Consider the following 17,709-nt stretch of genomic DNA (forward strand, 5'->3'; position numbering starts at 1 on the left):
ATTGGCCAAACAGATAAAAAAAACATTTTTTTTTTTTTTTTTTTTTTTTTTAAATCTTTCTCCTACCTTTTTATGATGTTTACAATTTGTATTGGTTTTTTTGTTTTGTTTATTTCAGCTGCTGAGGTCTCATTGTTGCATGGTTTTCTGGACTGATGAAATCAAAAGACACATTTAGTTGAAAGACAACTAGGGAAAACTTGGCAAAAACTCAATATTGGAATTCAGAAAGAATGCAAACACACTAAAAGGTAAGAGAAAGATAAAAAAACAACAACAAAAAAAAACATAAAACCATGATTTAAATCTATTTTTTGTTAAACGGTAGATTTGCCATCTCATGAAATCTCAAGGAAATCGATATGCAAAAATAACACTACAATACATTAATCAAGCCGATTTATATTACTTTATATTTTACTTTGTCAGACTGTTCTACATTTACAAATGCGGTAGAAAGGCTTACGGTAAATAGACTGTTGCTTGATATGTCTTGTATTTCACAGCTAGCGATTGCTGCTGAGTAATTGGACAATGTCTCAATTGAGCAGTTTGTCTGTAGGATATATTTGTCATTTTGGATGACAAATACATCCTTCATTCAGAATAAATTAGGGATGTGAAACAAAAAACAAATGTGTCCTCCAATTTAAGGTCCTAGGAATGTTAGCTGCACAATGACCCACATGAAAGGCGAAACTGGATTTGGTTATGAGCCATAATTATCAACAGACATTTAGAGGACATTATTATTTTTTTCCACATCCCTAAAACAATATGCTTAAAGAGCAAGTAGCTTCATATACAATTGTGTGTGTTTTTTTTTTTTTTTTACACGTCCCTTACTATTTTACAGTGCTTGCAGTCATTATGAACAGCTCTGCGTTCTGCTTCTCCAATATGTATTTAAGATCTTTGAGCTGGTTTTGAGGTTCTCTTGATAATCATAAATGTTGTAACTGAACAGCCTCACTAATTCAATTCAAACTATGTGACGCGACCACTGAGCTCTGTCAGCCCCAACTACTCTACATTTATAAACACAGAAAGTGAGTCAAAGCCAGGTAACAGAGCAGCAGAACCCAGAACCACACTCAATGACTGCAATCATCAAACAGCAAGGGGAATGTACAGAAAGCAATTCAAATGATATTTGAAGCTACTCTCTTTCAGGGTGCTAACTCTTTGTGCTGATAACATCCAGAAGAGCCTTTGCCTTGATCTCCTGCACCTGAGCATGCACAGACTGCACCCACTTTCCCAGCTCCTCCTCCATCTCTCGCATCCCCAGTGCCACCCGCTCCTGTCGCTTCTCAATCTCCCCCAGCAGCTCCCGGTTCTTCTTAGCCAGCCGCAGACCCTCCGACTCTGGCTCCGACACCGGGCTCTCCCGCTCCTCCGGCTTCCTGCCCTGCATGTACCCCTCAAACTGCTCCGGGCTCAGGTTCAGAGACAGCCCGTTCAGCTTCTCAATGAAGGTGACAGCGCAGCACTGAGGGAAGAGAAAGGCAGCACTAAAATACCAACAGTCTGTCTGTTCACAGGGCAGGTACAGCACAGCACAGGGATGGGTTTAGTGAAAGGTTAAGCCCTCTGTCAGTCTATTAACTTGATTAGCCACAGTATATAGGTAACATGCCTATTAATAAGGCTGTAAAGGTTTAAACATTGAATCTATAAAAGAGATTTGTAACTCTGACTGTAAAAGGTTTTATGAGTCTAATACAGTTTTCTCACTGGCTTATTAAAACTGTGTTGAGTGTGCACAACCTGTTTTGCTTACACCTACCTTAACGTGTCTTTGCATGCGACTTACTATACTGGACAAAGCAATCCACCTCCTGGGGTAGTTTCGGGTCCTCATTAACTACCAACAGAGTAATTTTAATTTGCATTTAAGATGTGCTTTACAGATCAAAAGAACTGCACTGCACTGAAGAGGGTGCAAAACTGCATCAACTGTGCCCTGATCTGACTACCAGATTCAGCTCCTGGATTCACTTTACGCAGAGTGTGCTTCTCACCAGGTTGGTGAAGTAGTATCCGGATTCCCCGGCCATGAGGCTGTGCGGCAGACCGAAGCGGATGATGTACTGCATGTTGGAGTGCAGACGGGGAGGGTTGGCCTTCAGCACCACGTGGATCAGCCCTGACAGGAAGTCGTCTGCGTTGGCCGGCTCAGGGTTGGAGGAGGCCAGGGCAGTGAAGATACTCTGGCTGCACTTGAACACACAGGAGAGCTTATCCTGAGGGGCACGCTTAGCGTCCATCCCGATTATTGCTAGGGAGAGGGAACAAAAAGACACAGGGCTACTTTATGGCATCTACATTTTCATAATATATAAAGTATTACTTGTTTAATATCCTCTCATGTGTGTTCTTTTATGATTACTTACTATTCCTAAAAGCTATTCCTGGAGTATCTAAGTGGCTCACCTGGTAAAAGCACTGCTGGCTGTGCTAAGTCTCTGGTCATTGCACAAGCTCTGGTGCTCCAGTAAGTTAGGGAGGCAAAACTGGCAGGGAATGTTTCTCCTCATTGCACTACAACAGATCCTACTGGCCAGGCACCAAGCATACGCCTGCACCTACATCTATTCCAGCAAAAAAAGATCTTAACCACTTTTTTTGCTGAATTTCTGAAGTGAAATGACCACTAAGGTTGTGGTCATTCTCAGCAAAACCATGCTGGGTTCTGGTAGTTGAAGCAGATCTATATTATATGCTGGCACAATCCAGTGATCTTCTTTTGCAGAATGGCAGCAAAGCTTCTGAAGTTCAGAACACATCAACCCACAGAGATCCTGCTCTGTACTCACCTGTGATGGCCGAGAGGAAGTGGTCATTGACCTCAGAGCGACCCTCGCCAACTGGGACACGAAGCATCTGTGGGGTGACCCAGTGAAGAGCTCTGAGGGGACAGTGTGGTCAGATGTCAAGCAGGGTGGGAGATAAGGATGGGGAGGATAAATCAATTTCCCAAGTACAAAATGGCAACAAGTTAGGGAAAAATGGAGGGGGGAGGGGTGAGGGGTGAGGGGTGAGGGGTGAGGGGTAAGGGGTGGGGGGGTATCCACTTCATAAAGATATATACAGAGTATAAGAAGACACAATCAAAGCTTATTTGCACATGCCAAATAATGATAAATGGCCAAGTTAACAAGACACAACTATAATCCCTCGCTTGAGCTGCAAGCAAAGTTCAGTTTTTTACTTTACTTGGTCTCTTTTTGTAAGAATCAAATCTTATACAGCCATTTTTTATATTTGTACTATTGTTTTGTACACGTTATCTCACATGTTGCTCCTAAAATATTGCAACACTTGAAGTGGAATTCATGCATTTAGAGGCTTACATACCCCTAACTCTCTTCTTTTTGTAACTTCTATTACAATGACTCTGACAGTGAGCTCTGTATTCTGCAGTGCTGCGCTGTGTGCTCTCACCGTATCCTCCTCTGCAGAGTCAGGTCTCTGTGCTCATCGTCCGAGCTGTCTGGACAGAACACCCACTTATACAGCCGCGTCATGATCAGCTTCTCGATGTGCTCCATCATCGGGGCACTCTGCTCCTCTGGGAAGCCTGAGGGAGCAGAGGGGAGGACAGGACTCAGAATGGAGAATCGGGAATGGCAGGCAGAGGCAAAGTCAATCACACTTTTCAGCAGATTACATTTGAAACAGTTTACATTCAACATTCAATACTGTGGACTTGACACTTATCATTTCCAAAACCCAACTGACCTTACTTCCTCCCAGTCCATCACTTCTGATCCCCTACCCTAAACAACTGAGTCACACTACCTCCCGGTACCCCAGCTCTAACCCCTAGACCTCACTGCCTCCCAGTCCCTCAATCTCTAGGGTGGCCATTCGTCTGGTTTTATACCGGACAGTCCGGTTTTCAGCTGGTCTGTCCCCTGTCCGGTACTGATACGGCATTTTTATTTTGAAACGCCCAGCCTCTAAGAACCACAAAATGCGCCACGTAACATAGAGCCGTTGTCTTCTTCATCAGTTTCAAATTCACACACTCAATTCAAAATGCCAAAGCGAAAGACATCGTTCAATTCAGAATGGTCAAAAGAATATGATTTCATAGCAAAAAGCAGGAGGGGAGAGCATCATGCTGCTGAACTTTGTAAAGTCTACCATGCTGTGAAGCATCACCAGTCTTACAGAAGTATCGACTGAGGCGTAAAAGTTGATAAAGAAATCTGCAATGACTCTTCCGTGGAGAAAGACCTGACGTGGGAAAACAAAGGTCGAAAGCACTAAGCGAGAACGTTTGCGCGCCATATTCCGTACAGAAGCACGTGGATTACATTAAAGCAAATTATCTTTTTTTTTTTCTTTGGCAACTGATGACTCAAACAAGGGTGCAACTAAGTGTTTCCCCTTAGTTTTGAGATATTTTAATTTTGAGAAGGAGATCCAGCATTAAATTTAGCATTTCTGGCGCAGAACAGAGCAGTTGAGGGAGTTCTAAGACTTTGTTGAAGTGGAGGAGTGCAATCTATTGAGGCACGTTGTGACCTGGTGGTTTTCTCTGCTGCCGGCTATTGACAGATTGTTGTAATGCTGGAAACCTCTGACAAGCTACTTTCAGGGTTTAGGTGAGGAAGAGTGCCCCAAAACACGATGGAAATGCTTCAGGGACGAGGGGATTGCCAATGAAGTGGCTGAGCTTTACTTTCTCTTTCTCAGTGTATGAGCTGATGAGTGACATGAATAGGAAACTGGAGAGAAGGACTCGGGACCAGGCCTCACTGTCTCCTAGTCCTTCAGCTCTGACCACTAGGTCTCTCTCTCTCTCTCCTAGGTTTATAACCAGTTCCTCAACTCTAACTAAAAGGCCCCACATCTCCCAGTACCTTAGCTCTAACCACTAGACCTCACTGCCGCCAACATTTCTAACTCGTCGCTCACTAACATCTTGGAAATTCTGCCTACCAGTCCCTTGGCTCTCAGCCTCCTGCTTTCCTGGAACGGAGTTAGGTCTCAGTCTCATTGTACTCACTGTGAAAGTGTCCTGCGATGCTCTGGTAGAAATCCTGGACCAGGTCTGACTGCTTCTGTACTGGAAGGTACTGAAAGAAATCACAAGGAGCTCTTAGAGCATGCAGTAAAAAAAAACTTCAAATTACCACCCCTTCATACAAAAATACTCAAATTGTCTCCCACCATTTCTACTACTTTCATTCTTGCAACAAGAAGGCTGTTCTACTTGCATGAATCTTCCTCAAGGCTGAACCATGACAATCAGTTATAATATAGTAGCCTGTTTCTATTCAGATTATAAGGTAAAACTATAAAACAGACAAGGACCTACAAATGAGCGATAACCATTGTTTTAAAATCAATGTTCCTCCTGATTACGAGCATTAGCAACATTATCACAGGTTGATTATCTTTTTTGGTGCTTTTTTTTTACTCTAATTGTGGCTATACAGATTTTCCAAGTGTGGTGCAGTAGCAAGAGAAATTGTCCACTTCCTTTTTTTCTAGGAGCTGTATCATTTCCTGTGGTAAACTGGTTTTAGACCTGGTTATCCCTCCTTTCCTGGGTGGCTGAGTGAGTGAGAGAGACAGACAGGGCTGTCTGAGGGAGTGTTACCCGCTGTGACTCCAGGTTGCTGAGGAAGGCTGTGCAGCGGCGGTGTAGGACCTGCGTGGAGGGTTTACGCAGGGACTTCAGAAATTCAGTGAAGTCCACGGGTTGTGATTTCTGAGGTGCTGATGAGGTGACTGACTGGGTGTCAGACGGTTCTGGAGAAAGAGACAGAGAGGCTGTTTAGATGGCTCAGCTCACCACACCCTTCCACACAACTTGACTGCACTACAAAACAATCAGATTCTTCTAAACAAATCTGCAGGCTAGCCAATTACGCTTGAGCATAATTTAAAATGCCTGTGATGTTGAAAGCTGCAATGAGTTTAATAAAAAGTGTTTAATCATATTTCTGTGTTTAACTGGAGGGAGCCCATCAGCAAGAACAGTTTTGGAGTTAAAATTACATTAACAGAAACAAAATATATATCAGAGATGTTATTTTCCAAATTCCCAATGCTTGCAGCTTAATGCTAAATGTATCTTTTGGTACTGAGTGCATTAAGCTCCTCTTGTTTCTTTGCGCGGTGCTTAACTAACTCCTGAATGAATCTGAGGGGTTCTAAAACGCAGTAGTACTTAAAATCTTGCCAGAAGGTGGTGGGTGGTTTTCAAATTAAAAGTACTGGAATGAAGGGGCAGTCGTGTCGGTTACCTACCGCTCCCTCTCTTGGGGGGAGTTCTGGAGCCCCCAAAGAGTCTCTTCATGGTGTTGACACGCCGGCTTATCTCACTGCTCTTCTTCTCCTCAAACTTGGAGAAGGTCAGGGGCTTCCCCCCTTCCACACTGGGACAAGGTCTGGAGAGAGAAACTGCAGGTCAAACCCCTTCCAAAATTAAATGATTTATGCTTCTGATCCAAATGCTGGAAGCTATATTGTCCTGAATGGTCTCCAAAGTAAAGACAGGAACATCAGTGATTTGGGCAGTCTGGTAGAAGCACCTGCCAACTGAGCACCAGTTATCAGACTACCAAAGTGTCAGAGCTGCTGTCTTCAATCAATCAATTTTTATTTTCTATAGCACCTTTCATAGGGGACCACCACCACAAAACGCTTTACAAGCTGCAGTAACAACAAGAAAATCCATAATACTTTAAATACAGAGAAATGCATAATACATGTTTTACAGTTGTATAGTTGTATAGTGCATAATACATGATAGTAGCATAATACATGAAATAGTAGCAGCAACACAGCAGCTAATAGCAGATATCAGGCTTAAAGAGCATGGAAAGCAAGAGAGAACAGATGGGTCTTGAGAGTTGCCTTAAAGCAAGCGACGGTGGGAGCATCACGCACCAAAGCTGGGAGAGAGTTCCAAAGAGTCGGAGCCACGAAGCTAAACGAGCGTTCTCCAAGTGTGGTGCACTTTTGCTTGGGGATAACAAGCAGGCCAGAGTCGGAGGACCTCAGCTTGCAGGAAGAAACATAGTGGGTTAGCAGGTAGAAGAGGTTCTCGGGACCTGTGTGATGAAGGGCATTGTAGGTGAGCAGGAGAGTTTTGAAAGTAATCCTGAACTTTACAGGTTGCCAGTGCAGCTGGGCAAGACCGGGGGTGATGTGATCATGTTTTTTACATCCGGTAAGGATCCTGGCAACGGCATTCTTATGGTGCGTGTCGGGAGACCACCATATAGAGAGCTGCAGTAGTCGAGTCGAGAGGAGACAAATGCATGACAAAGCATCTTCGCATCCGGGAGGGAAAGGTAGGGACGGACTTCGGAGATATTTCGAAGATGGTAGAAGGAAGATTTGACCACGGAGGAGATGTGGGCATCAAAGGTGAGGTTGCTATCCTGAACTTTGTTCCGAAAGAAAGAGGAGCAATCATGACAGGTAAGAGAGGTGGATGAACAGGAGACTGATCTGTCTTGTCCATTGTGACAGAAAGGGAGATGCATCTTTTATAGATTACAGATATTTCTTGGTTATACCTAAAGTAAACAGCACAGTACACCCATGCTATACTGAAGCCCCAGACTGCCCCCTCTTACCCAGTGTCTCTCTTCTGGTCAGGTTGACTCCTGTTCCTCTTCCGCCAACATTTGGAGCAGTACCCCTGCCATGCTGGGTTACCATAGTAACCACAGCCCTCTTTGCACAGCAGCTCTGATTGGTCAACATGGATCCCTCTGTGCGCCTCCCACATTATCCTACTGAAAAGGAAACAAACCAGGTGAGATGTGGGGTGTGGAAATAGAATTCTCTATCCTTGACTACCGACATAGTGGACTGAATTACGTTTTAGAGAAAACGTTTAGCTAGCATGTTCCAATGTTAGAATTATGTGTACATGTTAAATCGTATACAATCTATATTTTCCACCATGAGTGAAAATAATAGGCAGGTTAGACTTTAACTCAGTAATGTTGTGTAAAGCATTTTTTTTTTCAATTGTATGTGAAATTCTGCTTCCCCCTGGAGGTTAAAAGCGGAATATGATTAAATTCTTCAGTTTTGGGGGGAAAACAAACAACCGTTGTACCTTACTTTCAAAGTTTCATCTCTTATTTTAGATTTTCTACAAAACTAAAACATAAACCATCCGGTGACACACCTCTACGAGAATATTACAAATATGTATTTCACTTCATGTCTTTATAATTTCCCAGTCCTGACCCTAATGTGTGTCTGTGTTTGATGTGCATGTTGTGTGGCGAGTGACCAGCGTTTATCTACTAACGTGTTAAATGACATTAAATAAACTCTTACGTTTATTCATTTTAATGTTCTTAACTAAAACGTACATTTGTTTTGTTTAAGAACTCCATACGCTGCCAATGTGATTGTAAGAGAACAACAGGCAGAATTAAACTAGTTTCAGGAAGAGCCAGATGTGTCCTGTTTTTATTTATTTTTTGCTATAATCTCCGAACAACAACTAGAAACGAGTTCTAAAAAGCTTTTCCTGTCCACGAACAGAGCAGTCGTCACGCAGCGGTGGTCCGATACGATAAAAAAAAAAAAACCAGGCCTATTTAAAATAAAATAATAATAAGTAGCTGTACAGCCTATGACTTCCCGTGTTTACCTCTCTGTGACGCCTCACCCAGAACACGATTTTTGACAAAGGTCACATAACACTCCTTAAGAATACTTTATTTACATCCGGATGTTTATAATAAATGTCTTTTCATCTCTACAGGCGACGTTTAATTCCAAGAAAAAAACAAAACAAACGTAAGGAAATGTAGAAAACTAGATTTAACGTACCTGGGGTGTTAGATAAGACAGCACTTCCGTAAATAAACGTAAGTGATGCTCACGTGTTTTTTCTCTTACTGGAAGTTCCAGCTCAGTCAGAGATGGTGGGAAGTGGAACACGTATTTTATGTTTCATTTTTGCTTTAAATTATTCAACAGTTTAGCCTTCTATTTAATAATATATCATAAAGATGACCTTGGTAACAGACAAACTAGGTAGCCCCCAAAGAAAGGTATTGCTAGTAGCTTGTAGGGACAGCGTATGAAGGTCTGTGCTGGTCCTTGCAGTATATGGAGGGTATAAGGGTTTGTGCCAGCTTATACTTTCCAGCATACTGTAGATGTCATGCGTGTGTCTAATTCACGTTCTGTTTGTGTCTGCAAAGCTGAATGGCAGCATTGTAGTGCTAAAGTTTAGATTGCTTATGTTTAGATTTGTGTGTAGTTCCTGTAGTCTAATTTTAATTGTTCTCAGAAAGAAACAAAAAAACACTTCTCTAAATTTCTTGTACTGAAACTGCTGTTGTCCTTTGCATTACCCAGGCACAGTGGCAGTTTGACAAAGGCTTTATTTATACCAGAAACTGGGTGCAGATTTGTCATGGTGGAAACACACAGAGCTTGTGTCCATCATGTTTTCTGTAAGGAGATCAATGGTACAAAACCCAGAAGCATATGAGAACTTAAAGGAAATATGGAAGGTTTATTTATTTTTTTTTAACACATTTACGCCACACACAATAAACTATACACAGAAACGAGCCATTTGTATCTCCAATTTACAAAGTCAAATTATATTCCCTCACTGCAGTAACTTCCCCCAACAGCTCAGGAGAACTGAAGACGAGTAGGAGTCCTCTTGAGTTCACTGAGCTAGATCTGTTAAAACCAGCAAATTAAACATGTTAGCGACAATCCACATGCATGCCACTCTGGAGTATAACTGGAATAAAATTAGCAGAGGTCGTCCATACTTGTGGGCATTACTGTATCATGAAAACAACTCCCTAACTAATGACACAGTGGAGGCATAGTAATTAGCTGAGTATGGCCTCTTAAATCATACACACAAATTTGCATTTCAAATTTGCATAGTTAATTAGGATAGCATATGCTCACTTTACGGGGTGCATTAGTAACTCATTAGTTAAACGAATTCATAATTAGCAGGCTTAAATAATACATTAGCTAAAAGGAGGCTGAGCAGTCCCAGTAAAAAAAAAAAAAAAAAAAAAACAACAATATAAACAGATGCATAGTGCTAAGCATACTTAATCACACTGTCAAAATATAGCCTACAGGTTATCTGACTTGATTAGGTAATCACATAGTGTGTGCTGTATGTATCTCATGTTTGTGTGTGCAAGCAGCTCAATCATCCATTGCTTTTATTAAAAGGATATTTACCTTTGTAGCTGAAAATGCATCCATACATATGAAACACTCATTCATACTTATAAAAAGAAAATAAATAAGTCAAGTGAGTTTTGAGTACATTATAGTTTTACAAATAGGGAAATGGTGTAGGAGCATCTTTGGGTTCATAAGCCAATGGGGTTCTGTCAAGAATATAAGGACTCCTCTGGCTTAAGGCAAGTGAACATTCAAGACATAATGGCTAAGCGATTTATACTATACACCAGCATGGCAGATTTGATAGTAAAACTGATAAAGACCATTTCAGACCCTTGTAGTTGCATTAGAACTTCTTTCTTTGTCTTCAGCTCCCTTAGCTACATAGATAAGGCATTAGCAGATACGTTTGTTTGGTTGATTTAGTTCTTAATAGTTAAGAATGATATTTCTCTTTTCATTCACTTTTACTCAATGTGTGCTAAGCTTACTCCTATTATTAGCATCATTGTTACCCTCCTCCCCTCTCCCCTCTGCACTCCTTTAACTCTCAACAAAGACACAGAAACAGCATTAGCACACTGATTGCAATGGGTAACCTGTGAATTATGGTTTACACCATTGTGATTTCATTGGTACTGCTATGTCAAAATGTATTTGTTGCCACATTGGTACCATTCATAATATTATAGCTGCCCTTGTGCTACCATTGACATACCATCCTAATACCATTGCAATGCCATTGAAAATAATTTGTAATAAACCTTTATAATGGATGAGTAAGAAATACGTTTTTCTTTGTACTTTATACAGCAGCTAGCATCTTCTGATCTGGAACTTGTAGGTCTCTGCTTTGACCACTAGGCTGCACTGTCTTCACAGCAGTACATCAGCAAGCACAGCAGCCTGCTTTCAGCCCCCCTGTCTCCTGCTCCTGTATTAGACCACACAGCCTCTTTGATTCAAGGAATAACAGAGAACTAAGCTCCTTGGAATCTGAATTCCTTGGCTCGGGTCTGATCTGTGTCACAGTAAACATTTTGTTGTTTTTGTCGCGTGCGACTGAGAAGCAGCTGCGAGTTTTATCCCTCTGCATCCCTCCGAAGCTCTCTCTCTTTCACCCATTGACAGCCTGCCATCCTGGTACTGAAGCTTCTTTCATGGGGGACACCTGTCAGAAAGGGGCAGGGGGAAGGGAGAAGGGGGGAGAATTCACCCTCTTTACTGCATTTTAGCATAAAGGTTTTCTTACTGTGTGTGTTTTAAATTGAAGTCTCACAACAGGCAGTTAGCACTACATTTGATAACAACAGTGCAGATCAGCACTACATTTGATAATATATAGTTGCCGTGCAACCGTCACTTATAATTATATAGGGGATGTTAAATATTCACGCAGTCACTAAATCTTAACCCCGAACACAGCTACCCTTCGATTAGATGTTCAAATAGCCCCAAAAGGAGCTGTTTATTAAATCAGTAAGCTAAACAGGTATTATACGGTGAGATAAGATTCAATATATAGCAATAGTCCACGACACCGATCCGGTAGGTAGGTGGGGTACTATGACAGGGTATAAAGGTGCAATAATTTCACACAACTGATACCGGAACAGCTGCATTTTCTTAGACAACAAAGTAGGTATGCTGTGAGGAAGGATGGTACAAACGTAAAGAGACTATAAAGAAAACAGTGCTTGGCGCTCGCTTAGGCAAGACCTGTAGGATGGACAGCAATGCATGGGAAAGTTGGAAAGTGGGACATTGTGTTCATTATTTGTATTTTTATTTTCCGCTGGAGCAAGTTAAACTGGCTACCCTGGCCTTGTCTAGTATTCACCTCTATTCACAGAAGGCGCCAATTTATATAACATCTCAACTTGAGAACAATTAAACAATTATCTGAGTCCTGCAGTCCTACATTCACAGTGCCTATATGAAGAGTCAAAGCTTAAAAAAAACTGCTAAAGAAAGGAAACAGAGATACTGATTGTATTTCAGCTTTCCATTTAGTCCCAGTTTAGACCTCACTTTAAAGACTTCTGTTGTTCTGATGCAGTTTTCTTAGAGCAGTTGCTAACACTGTGCTAGACAGGATTGATTTCTATCACAGAATTACTGTATGGTGTCTAATCAGTCCAAGAAGGTTTCTGCATACTTTTGTGATGTATATTTTTAAGGCATATTTTTTAAATATAGACCTTAAGAGGTTCCCCATACAGTTACATGTTTTAAAGTTGCATTATGAGTCAATGGTGAAAATATGACATGTGTTCAAGTACTGTAAGCTGTTCTCTATTCAAATGGTCCTAATTTCATACTTCGTCATTTTTTTGAAAGGTGAAAGTTACATGTTAATGCTACACACGTTAAACCACAATAATCCAGAAAAAAGCCATACTATAGGTATTATTCCCTCGTTATCACAGCAGTGTGCTTTGATGAATAAAAAAATGTCTTCATATGATCTTTTGACCCTCTGTCGACTGGGTTATTCATGTGTGCAGCTACATGTATGAAATTAGCATTAAAAAAGCTTTCATTTGACACAAAATCCATCTATGGGCCCTTTGGGATGAGTATTCATGGTTAGGATGACAGGTCTTTTGCAGAATACATAATAGGAGGTCCCTGAGCTGGAACCTATGGTCCTTCACACCTGTCTAAATGCCTTCAGGGGTTTGCTTGGTAGATGAGAAGCTTACAGTGATTCTTAAGTGACTTGGGTTAAGTGACTTGGGTTCGTTCTATCACAGGAAGACAAATCCCTTGAGTCATCAGGCTATTCAGTTTCAAATCTTTAAATGGATGAAATATGGTAGTACCTTTCCCAAACCCTGGTGTAAAGCCACTGCAAGGTTTCTATTTCTGCTTTCTCCAGTTTCCTGTGTTTCTGTGCATACATACAGAAAAGGTTCTTGGCCACAGGCACACACATGTATTTCTCTTATGGTTCAGTGCATGATAATTTTCTGTCCTAACGTTTAACTAACTTCCTAATTAAAAATGTAAACAAATTGCTGTTAAAGCACAGGTTTATCAAATGGCACAAAAGCTGAGATTGAGAGCACTGGGGGAAAAATACAGTTGCATGAAAATGTGTTTGCATTCAGCTGACTGGCACATCAGTTGGGGCAATGAATGAATGAACCTTCATTTAGATCCTGCACAAGACTTAGAGAGCGTGCCGAGACACACAACACAATGGCGTGAATGCAGCCTCCTGTGAGGCGAGTCTTTGTGAGCGGGGAGTCTGATAGCTGTTAAAATTAGCCCTGTACATCCTCTCCACACAAGAGGCCTGCTGTCTGTGCAGAGCCAGGCCCGGCCTCGTCTCCCGGGCCGCTGCACTCAGGCGAGGAGATGGGCGGCGCGCCCACAGGAAAGCCTGTTTTTTCCTCTTTTATTTTTTATTATTTAAGCAGATATTTGTTTAAGGATGAGGGTCTCCTTTGAGCTGACCTTCCTGTTCCTGCCCCTGGCTCGTGCCGTTGTCATTTCCCTGTTCGGGAATCTTAATTTTTCTCCTGAAAGAGCCATTTGATACCAGTATGGAGCAGCAGTTATGTCAACTGAATTCTTAAATTCAATTTGTATCAATTTCTATATTTCAATCATGTCACCCAGGTGAAGTTTAATGCAGTGTAAAACAGAGCTCTCAGAATCATGTCTAAATTCTAAATTGCAGCACTGCCCCTTGTTGATGCAACAAACACCACACATGCTCTAAGGGTCTAAGGGTTGCAGTCATGTTGCAGAGGGACATGCTAATGCTTACACTCTGGTGTGCTTGACGTTGTAAAATGTAGTCATGATTCTGAGAGCTCTACTGTGAAACAGCACATGGCTGAAACAGAAAGTGCTACAAAGTGAATATACACACATACCCCTCTGTTCAGGGGTGATGCTGACATTTGCAGTGGTTTCTTATAGAGATTTTCATCCTTAAATGTTATACTTAAAGTGGATATAGCTACTGGAATAATTCCATAAATCTTACCTGTTGTGCACGTTCATTCATAGGTGGTATTTTAAAAGAATTATAACAAGCATGTATTTTCTCTTTTTAAAAAAAATGATATCAGGCAGACATGCATATGTGGAAGAGGGGGCTTCTGGAGAATTGGATTATTATTATTATTATTATTATTATTATAATTATTATTATTATTATTATTATTATTATTATTATTATTATTATTATTGTTGTTATCCATAAACACAGGATGCAGTAGCCCAGAATGACCCCTGATACAGATGTCAAGCTGGATCTTGTTTTAAAATCCCTATTGTTTGTTAAACTGGTCTTATTTTTACTGTTACCGTACTATCTTGATACAGACTGTTAGCCTTTAATGTTCAGGATGTTTGCTGTCATGTATTGCAGGTTTGCAAGGTTATTTCCTTGCATTATACGTCACATGTGCATTCTACACAATAGACCAGCAAAGCAAAGCAGTGTCATCATTATAAACAGTAGTTATTTTTAAAAGCATTGTATATTAAGTCCAGGAGCCAGTTCCAGGGGCGAGGAAAATGTTATTTTGTTAATATGTATTAATATTTTTCCAATAAGCCTGTTTTCCTAAATCCAGTAACCCTTACAGAACAGTTTGAAAAATACCATGATGTCATTATACAAATACCCTAGCAGAATCATAAGCATTATCTTCAATAGCAGTGGCAAACTTACAACATGTTCCTACAGGGTGCCTAGGTCATAGTGTTCAGCTTTTGTTACAGATGGCTCTAATTTTGAATTATAACATGTCTGTCTTTAAGATGTCCCTGAATATCTTTTATCACTGATAGTCTGTAGTGTAATGTCTGCACTGCTTCTGTGTATCCTTTTTGAAATTCTATTCTATTCTATTCATTCTTTTACAGTTACAGGGAAACGTGTCATTGAGTTGGAATAAAATAATTCAATCATAATCACTGATTAAGAAGACAATGGATTGTTACTGATGTTTAACTAGGTAGAATTTCAGTGTGTTTTTTTTCTTTAAATATCCCTGAGATAGCTTTAGTAGAGTGTGACATACAGTACAGTGCTATTTTTTTTTGTTAAGAACTGGTATTCGGATTGTATTATTTTTGTCACAAAGAAAAAAAAACAATCAATCCAAAAAGTGGTCCTGTTGCCCAGCAATCGTTTCTTGCCTATAACCCTAATGTTGTTTTCCTTTCAAACAAAGGAGCCCCCACACTTCTCAGAACTCTCAGAGCCCCCACACCTCTCAGAATTCCAGTCTTTGACAGCATTAGGGCTGCAAGCTGTGGGTGCCGCCATGGGACCTGAGCTGAACTGCAGGGATTGCAAGCAGACCAGTGAGATCAGAAGAAAGCCTATCACACAGCTAATCAGAGCCTGGGCCATTCACAGCTTTGCACGTTCGAAAGTCAATTCCCTGCTTAAAAGAGAGCACGTGCAGAGATGAGGTCAATATACTTTCATTGTTTTATTTTAATCCAAACAAATATTTCCCCCCCAAAGCTGCAACAGTTGCTAAATTAAGCTGTCTGATAAGAGACTGTTTAAATGAACTCTGAGTATACCGCAATTAGTCGATCTTGCAGATCAAGTGTATTTATCCAGAACGTTACGTGAATTACATAAACAAATATAGGCCCTGGAGTGCGCCGAGGTGGTTTTGTCTTAGAGGTGTTGTATCTGCTTTGCTATTGCCACTAAGTGACCACTCAAAATCAAATTAAACTGCGGTGTGGCTTGATCCTGGCTTGTCACTTGAACCAGGCATCACAAATCTGCCAGACCTGTTCACTGCCGACTTAAACATTAAAAAATAACAATCACAAAGTATCAAAGCAACAAAAAACCTGGAACCAAACATCACAGTATCTTGTGAACCATAATGCAGCCTAGTACAACTGTAAAAGCACAAATTATACTTGAACTGTCTTATATTGTATATGTGTGTTGATATGTTCATGTTTTTAGAAAACTAAATCCAGATGCCCTTTTCTGTGTTGACTGTACATGGCAGTTAACCTGATAACAATGTTCTTTACATGTTCTGGTAACTACTTGAGATCTTGCATGTATGTCACCTCACTAAATGTTCTCTCTGACACTGTGAATAAAGTTGGAGTCCTTCAGCCCAGCCCCAGTCTGTGGAGGACAGTGTGCTTGTTTTGGAATCGGAGAATGCAGATCAGCGCCACCTCTGAAACCACGGAGAAGGTCTACTCCAGTGAGCCCGAGTGTAAATGGTCTAGGGCTTTTACACAAAGATGTCCTTAGAAGTGAGATAAGCACCTCACGGTTAAAAGGAGAATCTCTCAGTACAAACAGCAGCATGCAATAAAGACAATATTTGATGAGAAGTTTTACATAGATTCTGCTGGGCATGATAGAAGCACCCTGACCTGCTAACTACTCCTCTCTCTGGCCCTTTGATCTGCACTGATTGTTAGCAGGCAGGTCGATTAAATCCTTTCCTCCTGCAGGGCCAGTGATTGCAACTAAAACATTAGACAGTTTGTTTAATTATTTTTTAAGTAGACAATTAGTACCTTGCCATTTTGGTTTCAGCTAATGCTCCTAAGTAGAAAAATGCTCAAATGGAGACAACTGAGTCAATGTGTATCAAATCATATGTAGGTCCTGCTTTTCATCAGTTTTTTAATGTCAGCATCATCTTTAAACAATATTATATTATGCTCATAGATACTGGAGACTGGAGTTCACATCAAACAAAATGGAAGTAGGCAATGGCCTTAAAATGACCCTATATTGGTTTGATACACATGGAAAAAAATAAGGTGGCAATAGACATGTTAATTTCATATACCCTATGGTAGTTTCTTGAAATAGTATTACAGTGTTTGTCATCACATCTTGTACACCCTTGTTCTGTGTTTTTGAAAGCAGAGTTGAATTATTATTTTGACTTGGTTTTGAAAATCATACTTTATCATTTACTGTTTCAGATCAGTAGGCTTGCACAGCTCCTTTAAGACATTCAAACACCTTAATGCATATACAATGTGGAAGATTTTCATTACAGACCATCTTTGCAAGTAATATCCTAACTAAAGGGGTCTCTGTTTGGTGTTATTAGGTGCAAATGTCTTTAAGATAATAGTGATGCTTTTCTTAGGAAGCCAAGTAGAAATAAATGAAAATGAAGACACATGAATGATTCTAATTGATTTTACTTGCACTTGGCTTGACCGTTCCTGAATAAAACAAAAGTTACTGTTAGACTATTAGTGACACTGATTCCCATAGCATTTGGGCATCCTGAACCTTTAATCTTGATTAGCTGTACCTTGACGATGTCCCTGGTACAATAATGTACTGTTTTTCACCATCCCTCAAACTAAGCCCATTCATTACATTTCAGGGTAAAATAATGAAGCAGGCATAAGGTCACGAATACTGTGTAATGTTCATGGGACTTATATTAAGTTTGTTTTATTGACAGTCATTGTAAGTACATTAAATATTTTGCTCCCCCCCCCCTATAAAAAACAGTCACTCTGGGGCACTCTTCCACTAACTTACCCACATGT

General features: G+C 40.6%; 1 protein-coding gene across 6 annotated transcripts; it reads right to left on the reverse strand.

Moving 5' to 3' along the window:
• Positions 1-9,082, reverse strand: LOC117427842 (rab5 GDP/GTP exchange factor-like). Of its 6 annotated transcripts, none has more exons than XM_058994736.1 (9): positions 8,827-9,082; positions 7,608-7,766; positions 6,271-6,410; positions 5,618-5,769; positions 5,021-5,090; positions 3,448-3,583; positions 2,820-2,911; positions 2,025-2,281; positions 1-1,492 (listed from the first exon to the last, which is right to left on the reverse strand). In XM_058994736.1, exons 2-9 carry the CDS (start codon positions 7,760-7,762, stop codon positions 1,178-1,180), a joined length of 1,317 nt encoding a protein of 438 aa, XP_058850719.1. In that variant the 5' UTR covers positions 7,763-7,766; positions 8,827-9,082; the 3' UTR covers positions 1-1,177. The 6 variants fall into 6 exon arrangements, with proteins under 6 accessions (XP_058850719.1, XP_033902076.3, XP_033902079.3 ...); XM_034046185.3 differs by having other exon boundaries at positions 7,608-7,769; positions 8,827-9,081; XM_034046188.3 differs by lacking the exon at positions 8,827-9,082 and adding an exon at positions 8,645-8,816.
• Positions 9,083-17,709: the final 8,627 nt, after the last annotated feature.

The sequence above is a fragment of the Acipenser ruthenus genome, chromosome 21 (assembly GCF_902713425.1).
Source record: "Acipenser ruthenus chromosome 21, fAciRut3.2 maternal haplotype, whole genome shotgun sequence".
Lineage (NCBI taxonomy): Eukaryota > Metazoa > Chordata > Actinopteri > Acipenseriformes > Acipenseridae > Acipenser > Acipenser ruthenus.

Excerpts from the sequence above, each read along its gene's own strand:
- LOC117427842 (XM_058994736.1), bottom strand. The coding sequence starts at position 7,762 with ATGTGGGAGGCGCACAGAGGGATCCATGTTGACCAATCAGAGCTGCTG. Across the intron at positions 2,912-3,447 it reads ACTCTGCAGAGGAGGATACG|AGCTCTTCACTGGGTCACCC; the intron begins GTGAGAGCACAC and ends CTGTCCCCTCAG. Across the intron at positions 1,493-2,024 it reads GATACTACTTCACCAACCTG|TGCTGCGCTGTCACCTTCAT; the intron begins GTGAGAAGCACA and ends CTCTTCCCTCAG.